Source organism: Pantherophis guttatus, chromosome 2 (assembly GCF_059756535.1).
Source record: "Pantherophis guttatus breed Tessera chromosome 2, ASM5975653v1, whole genome shotgun sequence".
NCBI lineage: Eukaryota > Metazoa > Chordata > Lepidosauria > Squamata > Colubridae > Pantherophis > Pantherophis guttatus.
The window spans coordinates 163157593-163177395 of NC_142064.1; the positions used below are offsets into that span (position 1 = coordinate 163157593).

The following is a 19803-nucleotide window of genomic DNA, read 5'->3' on the forward strand; positions in this document are numbered from 1 at the left end:
CACCACTCCGGTCTAAAAACCATAGTTTTCAGTTTGTTTTAATCTACTGTAATTTTAATCTATAATTGTTTTTACTTCCATTATGTTTTAATATAAGCCACTCAAGAGTCCCCTCGAACTGGGAGATGAGTGGCATCTAAATTTGATAAAAGATTAAAAATAAACTCCCAGAATTTCCTAGCCAGCATGGCCATGGCTAAACATTCTAGGAACTGAAATCTACACATCTTAAAATTGCTGAAGTTGGGAAACACAGTCTTAAAAGGAAGACTGGCAGCCTCTTCGAAATCTCTAGAAGGCTGATAGCAATTCAAGCCATTCTACCCATTCAGATCTGGACAGGTAAAACGTTACCAGTAGTCCTTGACTTACGACCACAATTGAAGCCCCAAAAGTTTCATTGCTAACCAAGGCAGCTGTTAAGTGAGTTTTGTCCCATTTTACAATCTTTTTTTGCCTCAGCTAAGCAAATCATTGCAGTGTTAAGTGAACCGTGCAGTTGTTAAGCAAATCTGGCTTCCTCCATTGACTTTTGTCAGAAGCCAGCTGGGAAGGTTATAAATTGAAGACCTGGCTCTTCCAACAGACGGGCCTGGGTTGATTCTTAACTGATTTTGTAGCTTTTTAAATTCTTAAATCTTACATTTGAATTGGTATTCCCACGTTTAATCTTATTTATTGGCTATTCTGTTTTAATTTGTCTTTTAACTTTTGTATTTTCTGTTTCTTATTGTTGTGAGCCGCCCCGAGTCCTTCGGGAGAAGGGCGGCATATAAATCCAATAAATAAATAAATGGTGATCACATGATCCCAGGACAGTGCAACTGTCATAAATCCATGCCAGTTGCCAAGTGCCTGAATTTTGATCACGTGACCAGGATGCTGCAACGGTCATCAGGGTTGAAACAAGTCATAAGGAACTTTTTTCAATATGTTGACCCACTGAACCAAAGCAATGTGATGTCATGTATTTTATTTCACAGTCTCAGCAAACCAAAAGATAACCTTGCATTCAAGAGAGCCATTTCACATCCATATATAACAAAATTTCTCCAAAATACATACTGATTTTTCATATAACAATTTTGTCACATCACTTTCATTTAAATAGCAAATCTAGGGAAAAATGCATGGCTTTTTTAAAAAATATATTATAGGTCAGCTAGAAACCATTTGCAAAAACCATACAGTACTAAAGGAACCTAAAATATGTTGTAGTCAGTCTGCAAACCTAGTTATCAGTTAGATGGCGTTTCAGTTTCTAGAGGAAAGAGCGCTGCAACCCTTTTTGCTGAAAAAGCATTTGAATTTTTGTGTTGCAGTACTTCCAACCTGAACTGAGATGGCTGTCTCTCAAGTCTACAAACGTGTAGCAAAGTGCTCAGAATAATGCAAATGGGTCATAAATAAGTCTGCTTGCTCACAAATTTTAATAAAAGCGAAATATTTGTGCTAAGTCAGGGAAGCAAAAACTAAGTATTGCAGAAGCATGCAGAAAAACCATCCTATTCTGCCCCCGTCTTGTTACCGGATGCTGTGTTTTGCCCCAGGACAATCTGGAGCAAAAGTCAGGAAGCAATTTGTATCTATTGCCAAGTGGGAGCGCGCGGACATGCGCCCAAAGTTGGAAATAACCGGCGCTGCTTCAAGCACTACATAGAACTGAAGCAACAGTGAAAGAAGGCCCAAGTTTGTGGGGACGGGGTTTTGGGGTTTTTTGGTTTTTTTTGTATTGTCAGTACTGGAAATGGCAATTTCAAGTATTTTTACTATCAAGGGCAGTAAGGATATACAGTTTTACAGCAGTTTTTTATCTATTTCATTTCAGAATTAAACCAGATTCAAAGTTAAAGAATGAAGAGTAGATTTTCCTTGGTTTAGACCAGTGGTTCTCAACCTGTGGGTCGGGACCCCTTTGGGGGTCGAATGACCCTTTCACAGGGGTCGTCTAAGACCATTGGAAAACACATATTTTCAATGGTTTTAGGAATAATTTTATGGTTGGGAGTCACCACAACATGAGGAACTGTATTAAAGGGTCGCGGCATTAGGAAGGTTGAGACCCACTGGTTTAGACAGATGAAGGGATGCCAGCACTAGAATTTCAACTGTTCCGATAAGTTTCCAAAATCTTTGGAAGCCATATGTCTAAAGACCTACTGCCGTAGAAAATTCCTAAAAACCTACCTCATATCCCCCCTCCCCCACGTTTTGTTTCAAGAAAAGAATTTTGCCTGATTGTGATCTGAATATGGCGTTTTACTCATATGAATTATACTTGAGGAAATACACAAAGCCCTAGAAGGCTTTGACTTTTTTTTCTATTTTTTTTTTAGCAAAGCCTTTGAATTTATCAAGTTAAACCAAAGAGTTATTGAAAGGTAATCTGATGTTCACCACACACAGTGAGTGTGCTGGGTGAAAGCCATAAACCTGCTCCTTCAAGTTGCAATACACTCAAAATTAAAGGAATAAAATCTGTGCAATATTAAACTAAACACATAAATAAGCTTATATATGACTTATCTTCTTTCTTAGAAACCATATCACCTACTACTAGGACGATCAGCCATTTGGTCAAATCAACTACCCTGTTAACTCTAGAGGTAAAGATGCTTTCCTGGCTAAAACTGTGCAGCCACCACTTTGTTACGGTAAAACTGAAAAGAGCCAAGGTATTAAGAGAGTAGACAAGACTGTCCGTAGTGTGAAGCATTTGTGCTACCATACATGCATCTTGTAGAAGAAATGGCAGAAAATCCCATTGTCCAAGTAGAATCAAATGTCTAATACATGCTGTCAAATTTGTCAGAAGATCAGTGAACTTCCTTAATCAGAGGATGGCAGGGTTCATGCAACGAAGAACCAATCAAAAGATCACAGAGATAATTTTCTTCTGAAGCTTCACCGTGAATGAGCTGGGCAGCACCTAAAATATCAACACCTACCAAATGCAATAGCTGTTGATAAGTTTCAGCTGAAGTAGTCTTTCTTCAAGAAAGAATGTTCTCTGGGACAATTAAAAGGTGGGATAGGGAAAAAGACTCCTTCATTACATCTTACAGAGGAGAACAATGTTTAAGTGTCTGTGCATTCCCAAATCCAGGAAAACGTTAGAAACACTTTCCTACTGGCACATATATCTGTCATTTCTGTCCATGAGAGATACATGTACGGGGGTGGGGTGGGGGGGAGAGGAGAGACAAGGTGGCTCTTATCGCTGTCATATCCCTAATCAATTTTTAGCCATATGGCAATAAAGGATGCAACATGTGATGATGGTTTTCTATTGGGTTTTCTTGTCCTCTGGAGGAAAGTAAGGAGGTGGAGGAGGCTGGTCCTAAAATGTACGAGAGAGAAAACAACAACAACTTCAGTTTATTATTACATGTATTTCAACTGCAGAGCATTTCTTATGCTTTAGATAAATAATAAGATATAAATTAGACTTATACTGCATGAACCATGTTAGTGAATTGATGAGGGGGGGGAGGGGTGTTCTCTTGTACTATCATGTAATTTTCATGAGATCTATTTTAGGCACCATTTATGTCCTGTCATCTACTCTTGCCTTATTGGTATCGGGCAGGGTTAAATAAATGAATAAGGCTCCCAAATAATTAGGGTCATGTGCTAAAAGTGTTCATGTAATATATAGCAATATATAGATGTACGAAGCTATTATGTACAAGTTGGAAGATTATTTAAGGCAGGGGTGTCACTCAAGCCCGTGGGTGCTTAGATCTGGCCCGCAGGGCCGCCCTGAAAACAGTGAAGGACCAGCCCAGGGTGCCTCTGCAGAGAGTTGCAGGAGACCATTGCAGCTGAAAACGGACCTTGGGAGCCTGTTTTCGCTGGCAGAGCGCTCAGGCCGCCACAGGCGCCCCTGACATGAGTCACATCGAGCTGGCCACGTCCACCTTGGCCACGCCCCCCGAGGTCAAACACAACCCTGATGAGGCCCTCAATGAAATCGAGTTTGACACCCCTGATTTAAGCCAATAGGAACATACACGGTAAAGGGTTCTCTGAGGGCATACAATGAAGCCAACTTGCTGAACTAAGAATCTTGGATTGAGTTAATGCCTGGGTAGAAGAGACATTGGGAATCCTTTCAAAGTTGCTGTGAGTTCCATGAGAAGATGACACCCACAAACACTGTCAATCAAGGATGCATTCATGTCCATGAGACATACAGCAAAGGCATTGCAGTGCATTGTGGCACTGGATTTTTTTTTCAAAAGCAAATCAAATTCCCCTGATAGAGCCTCTGCAATATAATCTTATTAAAATTAACTATATAATTATGGAAATTATAGAAATAATTTCTATAAAACATCCCCAGATACTGCAACCCACCTATAAAACTATATACACCTAATCACCATCTGTATCTCCCTCATTTTCCAGCCCTTTCTTTAAAAATCTGAACATACAGTATGTCACAGAAGTGAGTACATTCCCTCACATTTTGTAAATATTTAAGTATATCTTTTCGTGTGACAACACTGAAGAAATGACACTTGGTTACAATGTAAAGTAGTGAGTATAAAGCTTGTATAACAGTGTAAATGTGCTGTCCCCTCAAAATAATGCAACACACATCCATTAATGTCTAAACTGCTGGCAACAAAAGTGAGTTCAGATTGTGTCAAGCGTGTGTGGCGGCAACCAGGTGAGGAGTACAAAGACAAGTGTCTCTTGCCTACAGTCAATGGTGGTGGGACTGCATAAGTGCTGCTGGCACTCGGGAGGTACAGTTCATTGAGGGAACCATGAATGCCAATATGTACTGTGACATACTGAAGCAGAGCATGATCCCCTCCCTTCGGAGACTGGGCCGCAGGGCAGTATTCCAATATGATAACGACCACAAACACACCTCCAAAACAACCATTGCCTTGCTAAAGAAGCTGAGGGTAAAGGTGATGGACTGGCCAAGCATGTCTCCAGACCTAAACCCTATTGAGCATCTGTGGGGCATCCTAAAACGGAAGGTGGAGGTGCACAAGGTTTCTAACATCCACCAGCTCCATGACATCATCATGGAGGAATGGAAGAGGACTCCAGTGGCAACCTGTGAAGCTCTGGTGAATTCTGTGCCCAAGAGGGTTAAGACAGTGCTGGAAAATAATGGTGGTCACACAAAATATTGACACTTTGGGCCCCATTTGGACATTATCACTCACTTTTGTTGCCAGCAGTTTAGACATTAATGGCTGTGTGTTGCGTTATTTTGAGGGGACAGCACATTTACACTGTTATACAAGCTGTATACTCACTACTTTACATTGTAGCCAAGTGTCATTTCTTCAGTGTTGTCACATGAAAAGATATACTTAAATATTTACAAAATGTGAGGGGGTGTACTCACTTCTGTGACCTACTGTACATATATTTATGATCTCCACAACAAATATAGACAGTAGATTGGGCAGATATGAGGAAAGCCAATGAAGCTGCAGTTGAGAAATCAGAAAAAAGGAAGTGAAGAAGGTTGGAATACAGAAAGAAGAAGTAAAGAAGACATAGGCAAATTTCTAGAAAAATTCACGAGAAGAGGAAGGTATCATTGGGATGGCGAAATGCAAAAAGACTCAAAAACAAGAACCCACCAAAGTTAAAGGTAGAAGAGAAAAAAAACTAAAGAGAAAGCAGCACGTTAAGCGTTTTCAAAGAAAGGAAATGTGGAAGTTTTGAGCTGCAACCAAGAGACACATTTTTTCCTGCTTGCTCTAAATATATTTTTGAAAGTTACCATGGGCATGTAGACATTATGAGGGTTGCCTGGGTTGTAATATGCACTTGCAGCAGCTTCTGCAGCCTTAGCTTCAGCTGCAAAAAAAAAACCAACCAACAACACATATTAGTGATTATTGTTTAATTATTGTGACTCTAGGTGGCTTACAATAAAAATAGATAAAACGGATACAGTATAACAAATAAAAACACACAGCACCTGAGCATCCAACAATTGTGTGAAAGCCGTTTATGGATGAGTTCCGTAGATTCAAATAGATAGAAAAAAACCAGAGCACTTACAGTAGGTTTAGAAATAAGAGCTGAGTGTGCATATTGTACTCAACTGCTGAATAAAATGATTTGTTTTCTTTTGGCTTAACATGATGGGTGAATTTATATATTATGGCCTGTAAACCATGGTTTATGCTTAGCATGTGTAGGAATCTAGGCAGTTGTGGTTTAATCAAGTAAAGACATAATATAAAAGTCTTTTTGATAACTATTAAGCTGGAAATTAGTGTTGAACCTGAATGTTCAAATCACTGTCATATTCTGTGCTAGTTCACATCAAACAGATCCAACCGTCATTTAATACATTGTATAATCCCTGTTGTAATTCTCTTGTCATTTTTGCCCAAAGCTGCTGTATGTTTTTTTTCTAGAGGAATGCAATCAGCTACTCAAATTCTGTGAAGTCCTCTAAAGTTATTCAAAGGACAAGGTTAAAACAAGGCAGCAGTTGGTGTCATTCAATTCTTGCTTCAAAGAAGGAATACTGCTTTAGCAAACCATCATCTCTTGTATTACACAGGATTGAACTTGCTTCTCATATTTCCCTAAATGCAGTGTAAGCTAAGCACAGAAACCCTACTGTCCTTTAATCATATAATAATAGGATTATTCTGTTTAGCTAAAAAGGGCTTGTTTCCACCTACTTCCAATTGCAAACAGAGCACCAATTGCAAACAGAGCACCATTCTGTATTTTGGGATATAGTCAGGGGTGGGCTGCTAGGGGTTCACAAGGGTTCGGGAGAACCTCTAGCTAAGATTCTGTGCAGTTTAGAGAATCCACAAATCCCACTCCTGGCTGGCCCTGCCCACCTCGCCCCTCCCCTCCCTGGAGTCCCCACGCGGTCTGTTTTGGATGCAGGTAAGTGCAGGGTGCACGCGGCAGCTCAAGGAGGGCAAAAAACAGGCCTACCGGAAGTTCGGGAAGGCTGGAAACAGGCCCGTTTCCGGCCTCAAGAGGGCCTCCGGAGCCTGGGGAGGCCATTTTCACCCTCCTGGAGGCTCAAAGAAAGCCTCTGGAACCCAGGGAGGGCAAAAACGCTCCTCCCCACCATGGTGCAGGAAGCCAACTAGGCCATGCCCACCCAGCAACTGGGCAGAGAACCCCTTGCTAAAATTTTTGAAGCCCACCCCTGGATATAGTCCTGCTCAGTATTCAACTCAGACCTACTGCAGGGATATGTTTCAAGAACTGTGACCCTTACTATTTTAAGAATCAAACTAGAAGTTTCTAAAAGCCACAGTCAGGGTAAAAAGCTGAAGTCTTTCCTGATTCCCTTCTTCTCCAGGCAGATGTCTAGTTTTTGTGCACAAGAGGACGATCATACCCTCTGACATACTGCCACTCTTCAACAATAACAGGCCTGTTGCCAAACACTGACTCCAACACCAAACATTGAATTTGCCTCTAGAATTTTCTCTCTCTTGTTCTTTGCTAATAATACATATTATACAGTGAAAGTTTCCTCTTTGTTTTGTAATATTGGTTAAAAACTCCTAGTCTGTGCTGTTGGACAAAATTATAGTCAAATGACTAGGGAAGAGTTTAGGAGAAAATGGAATCAATTCAAGCATATAATGTAATTTATATAATGAACCTTGAGGCCTGGCTTTTGGCACACTTTGTATCTGTATGCACATAAGAATATATGCCCAGCATGCATTTCTTTTTCTTGTATATTTTTTCTAAATTCTTTCTAGTGTGGTTTATTATTTTTATTTTGTATTCAATTAATTGAAAACATATTATATTAAAAAGCCATGTAAATAAAACTTGTGCTGTTATTCCGTCTATGTAGGAATTAACCACCTGCCATTTTTTACGGAAAACTCAGCCCTTCCTAGGTTTATATATGGGGAAATTTGCTGGATGTTTTGCCTTTTTGTTGGTGATACACAGGGTGAACAAATCCCCTTTTCCCTTTCTCTATCAACTGGATTTGCGAAGCTTTACAATAACAATAGGCAATTCCTTTATAAATAGATTTAGTTTGAGGCCCTACGAGGGAGATTAATACAGTTTCAATTGTACCATTTTTAGAAATTAGCCATCCGAGTTAAAATTATGTCTCTACAGAACAGCTTTCCAAAACATGTCTTCTTTTAAATGGGCTTTATCAACAAAACAAATGCTAATATGGTTTGCTAAGCCTAGAACAGCCTTTCCCAATCTGGTGCTTTCACAATGTATTGGTTGGGAATAACAGAGTAGTATACCAACATACTGGCAAGGCACAAGTTAGAAAGGTTGCATACGTGAACCCTGATTCAAAGGCTTTGTGCCAATCTGTCATTTTTCAGAAAATTTCCTATCTTGGCCTGTGTGCAAACATCTTACCTGCTGGAGTGGTGGGAAGATCTGGGCCAGCAGCAGGTGGCTCCATAGGCCCAGGATAGGGAGGAGGCGGAAGCTGCATGTATCCCATAGCACCATCCATTGGTGGACCAGGATACAATTCTAGGACAATGGAAAAAGACAAGTGTGAAGCACTGCAAAAACAATTAGCTGAGACAAACCTCAGTTTCACTGAAATGCCTACCTTCAAATTGACCTTTTTAGGTACATTAAAGAGCCCAATTTATAAATATATTAAAAAAAGAAGAAGAAGAAGAAGAATTCAGAAACGGACATATTATACCATAATATGGCTCATGCTGCAATCAGAGCTATTTCAGATATATTTCTGACCATGCTAACTGCTTCCAGCTTGTCCAGATTGGCTCCCTTGTGATTACACGGCGTCTGAACACTTTCATCAACCTATGAAAGGTATGGAGAAGTATTGGGACAAGGATGAACCATGTATTACCCAGTCGAAACTTTGTAAGAACTAAAAGCAAGTGCTTTTACGCAAAACAAACCTTGCTTACACTTAACAAGGGAGTTGCCAGTTTGGGTGACAATTGAAAATAGGCAAAAATCAGGATGAAAAATCGGATAAAAACTTGGTTTCCTTAACATATTTCTAACTGAAACATTAGTGAAAAGTTGCCTTCTTTTACTTTCAAAACTCACCAGGTGGCGGTGGTGGATAAGGGTATCCCGAAGGAGGAGGAGGAGGATACATCCCATTGGTAGCAAGTGGTGGGAAGGTATAGCCCCCATTTGGCATGTAGGAGTAACCATAGGCTCCATTGGGAACTTCTCCTCTTGAAGCTAGAAAACAAAGATGAATAAGTTAATTCAACCGAACGGACAGGAAGTGTTTCAGGAATACAACAGCAAGAACCCACTTCCATAAGACAATGGCACGCATGGAACTCACTGACATCACAATACCAATTAAATCAACAACTAGCAATATCAGTAAATTACAGGTCTTGAGTCTCCTACACAGATGGTCCCTGACTTACAACCATTCATTAAGAGACCATTTGAAGTTACAATGGCACTGACACAAGTGACTTACAACCAGTCCTCACACTTATGACCATCAGAGCATCCTGTGGGTGCTTGGCAACTGGCATGTATTTATGACAGTTGCAGTGTCCTGAGGTGATGTGATCGCCATTTGCAACCTTCCCAGCTGGCTTCTGACAAGCGAAGTCAATGGGGACAACTGGATTCACTTAATGACTGCATGGTTCGCTTAACAACAAGAGTGATTTGCATAACAATGGTGGCAAGAAAGGTCGTGCAACTGCCTTGTCTAGCAATCTAAATTAGGGTCCCAATGGTAGTTGTAAATCGAAGACTCCCTAAAATTCTGCTATATTCTTTAGTTCTATCACGTCTTTTTCACAACAGGATTTGTGAAGCCTGGTGCAGTAGCAAAAAAAAAATGAAGCCAACAGCATTGCAACACAGTTCTGGCTTACTGTTTAGAGGCTCTAATGCATGGGTGTCAAACTCGCCATGTTACGTTGCTGTCACGTGACACTTTGCAACTTTTTTCCCCTTCGTGGAGCTGGGGTGGCCTGTGGGCTTCTGGTTTGAAACCCCTGCTCTAATGTATCAGATAGAAACAGAGTAGAAATGCAGAAACACAGAGCAAGCAGAACCGCCTAAGTCCAGCATTAAATTAGTCAGTGGAAGAAAACAGGACACTAGAGAAATGAAACTTTTCTCTGTCTCATGAAAGTTGATTTGGTACTAGTAAGAGTTCAGAGGCAGCAGGAGGGACCGGGGAAAGGATGTGGTTGATTAGAAAGGTGAGTGAGAAGAAAGGCTGTCATTCTGCCCTTAGCAGAAAGGAGATCTGAAAACAGAACTGACAACTGATAATCCATTGGTTTATGGAATAACAGACATGGGTGGTCCTTGATTTATGACCACAACTGAGCCCAGAATTTTGGTCATAAATTGTTGCAGTTGACCTGACTCAATTTTACAACCATTTTTATGATGGTCATTATAAAACCATTTTATCATTACAGTTGTTAAGCATACTATGTGGTCATTAAATGAATCCAATGGCCGTTTTTTGCTGGAAAATAGGGGGAAAAAACCACTGCAAGGATGCTGCAACCAATCATAAATATGAATTACAAATTATTTTGTAATTAGCTTTATTTTAATTCCCTCAACTGTTTTAAATAATCCAGGCATGTATCCTAATCTGAAACACATTTTCAACTCTTCGTCAAGGGACACCCAGATTTTCTCTCCCACTGTAGCCGATCTTCTTCCATTATAAATACCTTGAGATGCTACTTGTAACATACGCTGTCCAAACTCAATGGCACCTCCAGCTGAGAATGTCATTTTGAACGTTGCAGATCCTTCCCAACCACCTAGTAAAATAAGATAAGATAGGTGGAAAAAGTAAAATGAGCTTGTCTATTACAGGTTATTTTATAAAGGCTCCTGAAATCCTTATAAGGCTCCTCTTCTATCATCTTTCCATTCAGTTTCAGCCTTTTAGAGTCATGTATAAAAGCAACTTTAGAAAACGAGGGTCGTATTCTCTTTTTCTCCTTATTTTACAGAGTTGGGCTGACAGACCAAAATCACCCAGCCGGCTTTCATGCCTAAAGTGGGACTAGAACAGATAATTTCCTGCTTTCTAGGCCAGCATTTAACCACTGTACCAACATGCTCTCTACTTGTTGCTACTTTTAAGAGCAGATACACACTTTCAAACTGTGGAGCCAGAAATAATAATAATTTTTTATTTAGATAATAAAAACTGAGAGCTAGCTAATTCTGATCATTTGTGAATATAATTGTTCCTACCTCTACAAAACAAATATAAAAAACTGGTTACTATTTAATGGCAGGGAGAATTGGGTGAAATCTTTTTTCTATAATGGTTGAGCAAAGTACAAAAATGTAATTGAGTACAATATATATATATATATATAATGTGGAATGATGATAATGTTGCAGGGAGATGGATTTTAAACAACAAAAAAAGATCTGTGCTTTCAAGAGCCATCAAAGGCCAGGAAAGAAAAACAACAACAACAATTTGCAAACAATAACATTACATAGATTAAATTTGTTCTGAGCGAGCCAGGGCAAATTTGATTTGTTAAAACATCTTCGCAATTATTCTTCAGATAGCCATAAATCAATCTAGAATGGCAACCATGTGAAGTGAAATTAAATAAGAAATAGGAGTTTATCTGAGCTAAAAATTATACGGATTATAGGAACAATTTAGAGCTGCAAGACTGGAAGAAAACCACCAAACATATCATCAATGTGGCTGAAGTCCTTTAAATTTGGGAGCTTCCATAAAATTAAGGGGGCTGTGTTTTAGCCCCTGGTCCTCAGGCATCATCCATCACATAAGAATCATGTAAAAGTACAATGTTTCTGAATTACTTAGTTGACTTCAACCCCTATGTATGGAAAGCAATGTGATGCCCATGGAGATCCATGTACATATATCCTTGGCATCTGCTAGGCTTCCAATCATCTGACGTGCATTTTAGTTAAAAGAAACTAAATGGGAAGTGAAGATACTGAAAAACAAAACTTCAGCCTCTGCTGTTATCTTTATTTAACAAGAAATACTTTTGTATTCCATATATAAAGTGGTAGTAATGAAGGCCAAGTGCTGGATTTGGAAGTCTGGCTATGTGCCCATAAAAAAGGACAAGTGTGTTGGGGTGATAAGAAATATCCTAAGCGGGTCAAGATATAATGAATTATTTTACCTCCTGGTAAACAGGTGTATGTGAGTAGTCACAACCACATAGACAGCCAGTTTTCAGTAGCCATATCTCCTCTATTGTAGCCATTTTTTAATAGTATGCCTTCGAAACTCCAAATGTGCTCATCAGCACAATTAAATCATTGCCCATACACCACCCTAAAAGTAAAATACTGAAAAGATTTGTTCAGTATGACCAGACACTTTAAAAGATCCCTTATCTCCCAGCTAGATTAGAAGATTGGATATTTGAAGCGAACTGATACTGAGCATCACTCAGAAGTAAGGCTCTCGGCTCTTTTAATACAGTATAAAATGGCATAAATGGACATTGTCATATTCCATTCTTCTGCTAAGACAAACTTCATGAGATACAGCAGGGGGAAAAAAACTGTTTAAGAGCTTTCAAGACAATTAGATATGAAACTTGCAATCAAATAGAACTGCACAGCCATCAAAAAGCAACTGAGATAAGAATCCTGCTATAGATTAATGACCTCTGTGGGATCTCAGAATGCTGCATGTCATAAGCCATTTAACCTAAGCAGATGAAGTACAGTGTCTGATTTAGCTTTACTATCAAAAATAAAAAAGATGAGATCCATTTTTATGACATCTTGCTTCATCCTACTTAATGAAAGTAGGCAATGGGGGTGGTCAATGTTTTCATCAGTTTTGAAAACTCTTGAAAAGTTTCCATATTCTGTATTATGACTTTTTTCCTAATGCTTCTAGTTGAGCTCTATAGTTTGCAAAGAAGTGTGTGTGTGGGAGGGGACAACTGTTCACGCAAGGGAAATCCAGTCACGGTTTAAGATAAAAATGTTAAAAAATTCAAAATTCAAATAAAATTTGAAATATAAAACAAGAATACATATTTTGTACTCATGTAAACAATGACTACTGGAGTTTCCCAAAATAATAATAATAATAATAATAATAATAATAATAATAATAATAATAATAATAATAATAATATATTATTATTATTATTATTATTATTATTATTATTATTATTATTATTATTATTATTATTTGCAAGATGAGACCAGAGTCAGAGAATTGAATGGGAACAATACTGCTGATCTTGGAGGTATCCCTCCCATCAGTTCAGGTACTACCGTGTTTCCCCGAAAATAAGACCCTGTCTTATATTTTTGTGAACCCCGAAATAAGCACTTGGCCTTATTTTCGGGGAAGTCTTATTATTTTGGGACGCGTGAAGCAAGATGGGGCTCCTCTTGCCGTCTTACCTGATTTCCAGCTCTGTATTTCAATATTTTCAGGGAGGGCTTATTTTCAGGGGGGGGGAGGCTTATTTTAGCACATGCACTCAAAAGCCCGATTGGGCCTATTATCAGGGGATGTCTTATTTTCAGGGAAACAGGGTACGAAAGACCATTCTCTTCTTTAGCATAGAAGATTTGGTTTAATTAGAACTGTTGAGACAAACATGCTTATTTGGTCTTTCGTTATAAATAAAATAGCAAGAATAATAATATTCAGAACAACAGAGTTGGAAGGGAACTTGGAGGTCTTCTAGTCCAACCCCCTGCCCAAGCAGGCGATCCTGTACCATTCCAGACAAATGGCTGTCCAACCTCTTCTTAAAATCCTCTAATGATGGAACACCCACAACTTCTGAAGGCAAACTATTTCATTGATTAATGGTTCTGTCAGGAAAGCACTGCATGCATTATTTCAAGTGTGATCTTACCAAGGCAATGTATAGCTATACTAATATTTCAAATGACCTTGATACTATCCCTCTGTCGATGTAGCCTAGCTGCATTGGCTTTTTTGGTAGCTGCAACACAGGTTCATATGTAAGTGATTGTCTAGGACTCCTAGATCTATCTCACAATTACCACTGTTGAGCAAGGTACCATCTATTCTATACCTGTACATTTGGTTTTTGTTGCCTAAATCTAAAACTTTAATTTTCTCACTAGTGAACTGCATTTTTTTAAATAGGGCCCAGTATTCAAATCTGTCAGGATCTTTCAAATCTTGAGCCTATTGGCCATTCCTCCTAGTTTGATGCTGCCTGCAAATCTGATGAGTTACCCTTCTATCCCCTCATCTAAATAGTTTATGAAGATGTTGAAGAATACTGGATCTAAGACAGAAACTTGGGGTTCCCCACTGCACACTTCCATGTAGATTTAGTTCCATTGAGGACTGAGTGTGGTTGGTCAGAATCCATCTATCTATCCCACATTTTTCTATCTTACCAAGAAGTAGGTTGTGGTCTACTTTGTCAAATCCCTTTCTGAAGTCCAAATATATTTGTCCACAACATGTTCACTCTCTATGTTCTATGCTCTCTATTTTCACCCTCTGAATATGTCACCAACATCTGTTACTCCAATGCATAATTATTCTAAACATTTCACTATCACAAAGTAATTACAGTACTCACAACTCATTTAATTTTTTTTGCAAGTAAATTAAGATGAATTCATAGTTCATTGCGAAGACGATGGAGTAGAATAATCCCAATAATTTGTGAATTGATTTTTGTACGAACAGCATAAATCAAATGCTAAAAACACAGGGGTACTTACCTCCTGCCTCTGCTTTTACTACGCCTTTAATATAATTTGCTCCAAACACGGGTTGCTTAATTTCACATTCTTTCATTAAATAAAAGGGCATCATGAAAGACTGCATTGCATCTTTTCCCTTAGATACAAAAATAACCTGCAGGCAAAATGAGTACAGATTTTTAATGTTTAGAATCGGAAAACCAAAACACTAGATTTCATTGCTACACGCTAAGAAAATCTCAAATGATATTTTATAACTAATATTTCAATTAATGCTTCCAAATTCTTTGGAAAATAGGAACCAACAATTTATCTGATTGATACTATGAAACAGCAATATTAATCTATTTCTAGATAGCTTTTAAATTCTCAAGAAGCTCAGCTGATGTACAATATTAATCAAATAGCAATGGCAATAACATTTAAGCTTATATATCGCCCCATAGTGCTTTATAGCACTCTCTGAGCAGTTTACAATATCAAAGCATTATTTGCATACTGGCTGCTACAATCTGGGTCCTCATTTTACCAACCTGGGAAGGATGGAACCTTCCCAGGTTGGGAGTCAACCTTGAGCCTCATCAGGATGAACTCCTGGCTGTTAGCAGAGTTTGCCTGCAATACTTAACCACTGCACCACCAGGGCTCTTATCCAAAGTGCTTGAAATACCCACCTGCCCATGTACTTTTAAGTTACTGAAGCAATTCAGCCATTCTAGCACCTCTTTTTTACTAGCTCCAGCTTGCTCTCCCAACATAATTCTAATACTGCTTCATACTGCAACCGAGAATACTCAAACTAGCCATTGGAAATGAAAACTCATCATAAAACTTCAAGGGATAAGGGCACTGCAAAATCATGCCATCTGTTACAAGGCCAAATCTTTTTTTTGTAAGCCCTCAGCCACTTCTTTATGTTGCCTAGAAGATCTGAACTTCAAATTATGGGACAGAAAAGGAGAAGAAAGGACAAGGCCAGCCTTACAACTACCACCTTTGCTGCTCCTATGTTAAAGTTCAACTCATTTTATGTTCCTTTTCCTTTGGCTTTTGGACGTACCAAGCATAAAAATGCTAATTCCAAAAGTCAGCCATCTTAACACAAATATTAAATGCAATTATCCAGTTTTTAACAGAAGGGGCTACATTGATACTTCTCCCATATCAACACAGTTAAACCAGAATACCAAAGGTTTAGATAGAGACAACTATCAGGCGTTTTAGGATATTTTTCTCTTTCCAAGTGTGCGTGTAAAAAACATACATTGCTGACTTACTCGATACGGAGTCATGAAGACACTGCCTTTCTTGGTCCCTTTAAATGCCTCTGGCATATGTTCCATATCATGGAATGTCATTTCAATGTGCTCGTAATTCATCAAGATGCTATACTCAAACAAAACAGACATCAGATACAAAGTTTTACTTTCTAGACATTCTTTTATATCTAAGACATATAAGCTTTAACACCACTGGCACAAGATTTCAACAAATTTAGATTACTAAATACAAACAGGCACACAATGGTTATCGGTGAGGTTGTCAGCAATCCCTTTTGTTGAAAAACATGTACATGAAAATATCACCAAAAAATGAACCAACATTACTCCGCATGAGTAATACCAAAGGCAGTATTCTTAACACAGCCAAAGCTACTATGTATGAAATGGCATAATTCAGTAAAATGAATACTTTATTCCACCCTGTTTTAATACTGTAGCAGCAATACAAACTATTCCATCTGTCACTTGGATAGGATTGTTATTTCAATTCATGTATTTTGTGCAGCCTGAACTGAGACAAATTTTCAGCTCTCCTAGTCTTCTACTCTTCGGTAGGATTGACTGAAAAAGTTCCTATCAGCCTTTCTCAGTACTGTATAAGTTCCTAAGCTCTACAGAAATAAAACTAGTACTCTCTTCATATACCATTATTCTATAATCTTTGCTTATAATGGTGTTAAAAATCAGACATCAGCCTGATGATTTATTATCTTTTAATGCTAAAGTCATATTTTCATTTTTACACACTCTCTTTCATTGCTTCCAGTGAAGAAATTTATATAGAAAACTTTGTAATGTGAGGATATTCAATATACCCTGCCATTTCCAAAATGCAAAATGCTTTTTTTGACAGAAGAACAAAAAGGAATGGCAAAAGCATGTTCAGATAAGAAGAGCAGACATGGTGGTAGATTATACTATTTCATAATACTAACATGACATAAAGAAGCCTTCTTGTAGTTTAACTTTGCATTGGACAAAATTATTATAAGACTCTTATGGCGTAAACGCTTTCCTATTGTGGAAATCTGTACTGATTCAGCAATACATGAGTAGAATAAAGTTATAAATATATGAGAAATAGCTAAAACAAGTTGGAATAAAAGAAATCACTATGTAATTTGGAATGTTTACCTGTGTCAGCTTTCCAAAGCTGATACTGTTATACATTCTGCAATTCCTGTTTCCTTTAACGGTACATTTACAAATGGAGTGTTGCCACTATATCCATTGCCAATGTTCCAACTTTTATTCTCATTTGTTTTCTAAATTTTACTATTTATTCTCCCAGCTGTTTTTGTTTACTGCAGCTGGTATTCCTTCCAACTTCTTTCTCCAAAAGGCGTGTGTGGAAACGTGATTTTTAAACTGACTCTCCAACTGGCTTGCATCTATTGACTTTTTTTTTTTTTTTGCTTTAATTTATATGCCGCCCTTCTCCGGAGACTCAGGGTGGCTTACAATGTGTTAAGCAATTGCCAGCTGCTCAGATTTGCGCATATTGCCAAGAATGGAAAAAGGTATCTTATATGATTGATATTTACTGCTAGTAATATCATCCTGCCATAGGTGAAAGGGAATAAGAAAGAAATCTTATTTGTTTCAAAGTATCTTCATGGGAAATGAGGGAATAAATTAAAGTCTTTGGAAACAAAAAACAAACACTCTTTACAAAATTTTACGAGCTGAGGATATTTAGAAAAATATGTTTTGCTCAGGAAAAGTTCTATTACACACAATTCTTAGCTGTTTTTCCATTGTTAGCTAATTTTGCTTTAATCTTACTATGCCTTCAGCTAAGAAATTTCTAGGAAAATGACCATTTTGCAGCATAACAAAAAAAAGGGCATCGTACTCTAAAGACTAAGCCTATTTGTGATCGAAAGGATCGAGTCGATCACCCCCACAATGGAAAAAGCAAGAAAAGGCGAGATCAGGGAGTCCTGGGTGGCGAACTTTCTCTCTCCGCCCCTGGAGGCGGGGCATCTGCGAAAGGGCGGGGCCCCAGGAATCAGGAGCCGGGGAGTAAAGGGGGAAGAGCCGCTGACGCAGTATGCTCAGACCGGACCCCACGAGCCGCAAATGACGCCCCCAATACCTTTCGCTGTTATTGATAATGACGCCGCCTCCCTCCGAATGGTTCCTGTTCAGCGCCATGGCCGCTAAGCAACTGATGACTCTCTATCCAACGCCCGCTGGACTGAGAGGCTCCAGCCGTTAATAAAGCGGCTCTACGCAAGTTCTGCGAGCGACTTCCGGCTTAGAGGAGCTCTAGGCAACAAACAGGACCGGAAGAGGAATACAGCAACGAGGGGCGATGCCAAGGCATGGTGGGAAATGTAGTTCATTGGTTAAAAAGGTGGCTTTTGACCACGGTAAAATTTGCAGGAAAGTGGGAGGGGTGAAGTTTCTAATCACGAACTCCTGTCTGTATATGACGTTGGATAAGCACACTGGATTTCTGTTCACAATAGTTGATGCTTTAGGAAACGCAACTGTGTAATGTCGGAATAAAGTTTAAAGTTACATCATGCTAGTCTAAGAGAGTTTAAATTTTAAATCTTAAGTTTTGCTAATTAGATACAATACTTTCAGATTCTGATACTACTTATTTCGCTTCCTTAAAACTATCCCTACTGCATTTTGAGTTACTCCTTCATATTTTGGCGAGTATGCCCTTGGACCTATGCAAAAAAGTATTAATGGGCAACTCTCATAAGATGTTGCAAAAATAAAATGCAAGAACGTAGGACGTAATGGAAGTTGCTGCTTCCAGACATATTTAGAAATATAGGTCACCTTGTAACTCATGTTCCATCTGAAGAATATTGGATGGATACTGAACCTATTTGTTACACAGGCACAATCGAAGGTTTCAATGTTAAATGGCTTGCAATCTGATTCTCAGAGACTGCTGATTATGTTAGGACCACATCTAGCTCTAACCAGTAAGAGCTGCAAGAGAAATTTTCTGATGTTCCTTTTGTCAAACTCATTCATAGTATCTGACACATAGAAGAGGGTTTATTCCTGTGTTGCTCCTAAACAGTAGAATGCCTTCTTTCTTCCATTATAAAGAAAGCTCGGATCATTTTACAGCCCATGAACCACATCTGGCCCTTTGGTTGTCCCTATCCAGCCTGCATGAGATCAATAAAAAATTAAGAGATCAAATGTAAATAAGTGTTGCCATGCATACAACTGCATTGCTTTTATTTTGGATGCAACTTTTAAAATGTGTGTATATATGTTAGTGCATGAATACTGACACATTTTCAGATCTCTATTAGTTCAGCCCTCCACAACAGTCCCTATTTCTTATGTGGTCTCTTGGGAAAATTAATTGCCTACCCTCGCCCAGATGCATCTCTAACCAAGCTCTTATAATGAATGCTTCTTTTGGTTTTAATGTATACCTTTGAATTTCTGTTGTTTTAATTTTGTATTTTCTAAAATTGCCAGATGCTCTCAGGGCTCAAGTAAAAAGGTGTAAAATAGTTTATTTCAATTTGGCTCATTCTATTTCTTTTCAGAACCCATTCTGTGGTTTGTACATAATGTGTAGTTTGTCACTCATACATAGTTGCTTAGTCATGTGAATAATGATTTTCACTTCCATTAATTCCTATACATAGTTGTGCTCTTCCCTAAAGGGGCCCTCTATCCATAATATACAAAATAATTCGGCCACATCCTTTTTATACAAGCAAGTTGACTTTCTTCTGGCTTGTCTGTAATGAGCAGGCAAGAGGCAAACAATCTGTTATGTTTCTGACACATAACAGAAAATGTAATTTTCCCATTCACAGGAAGTTTTGTCTTGTTTCCTGAACTGATC

At 38.6% G+C, this 19803-nt stretch overlaps 1 protein-coding gene across 1 annotated transcript; it reads right to left on the reverse strand.

Moving 5' to 3' along the window:
• Positions 1–958: 958 nt before the first annotated feature.
• On the reverse strand, positions 959–18328 carry WBP2 (WW domain binding protein 2). The gene is made up of 8 exons (XM_034408624.3): positions 18064–18328; positions 15960–16068; positions 14701–14836; positions 10674–10766; positions 9049–9189; positions 8371–8490; positions 5759–5835; positions 959–3340 (listed from the first exon to the last, which is right to left on the reverse strand). The coding sequence occupies exons 1-8, from the start codon at positions 18120–18122 to the stop codon at positions 3287–3289; spliced, it is 789 nt and encodes a 262-aa protein (XP_034264515.1). The 5' UTR covers positions 18123–18328; the 3' UTR covers positions 959–3286.
• Between the last annotated feature and the right edge of the window lie 1475 nt (positions 18329–19803).

Coding starts and splice junctions, on each gene's coding strand:
- WBP2 (XM_034408624.3), bottom strand. CDS start 18,122: ATGGCGCTGAACAGGAACCATTCGGAGGGAGGCGGCGTCATTATCAAT. Junction 16,069..18,063: donor ATTATCAATAACAGCGAAAG/GTATTGGGGGCG, acceptor GTTTGAGTATAG/CATCTTGATGAATTACGAGC. Junction 9,190..10,673: donor GTTACAAGTAGCATCTCAAG/GTATTTATAATG, acceptor TTTGTTTTCTAG/CTTCAAGAGGAGAAGTTCCC.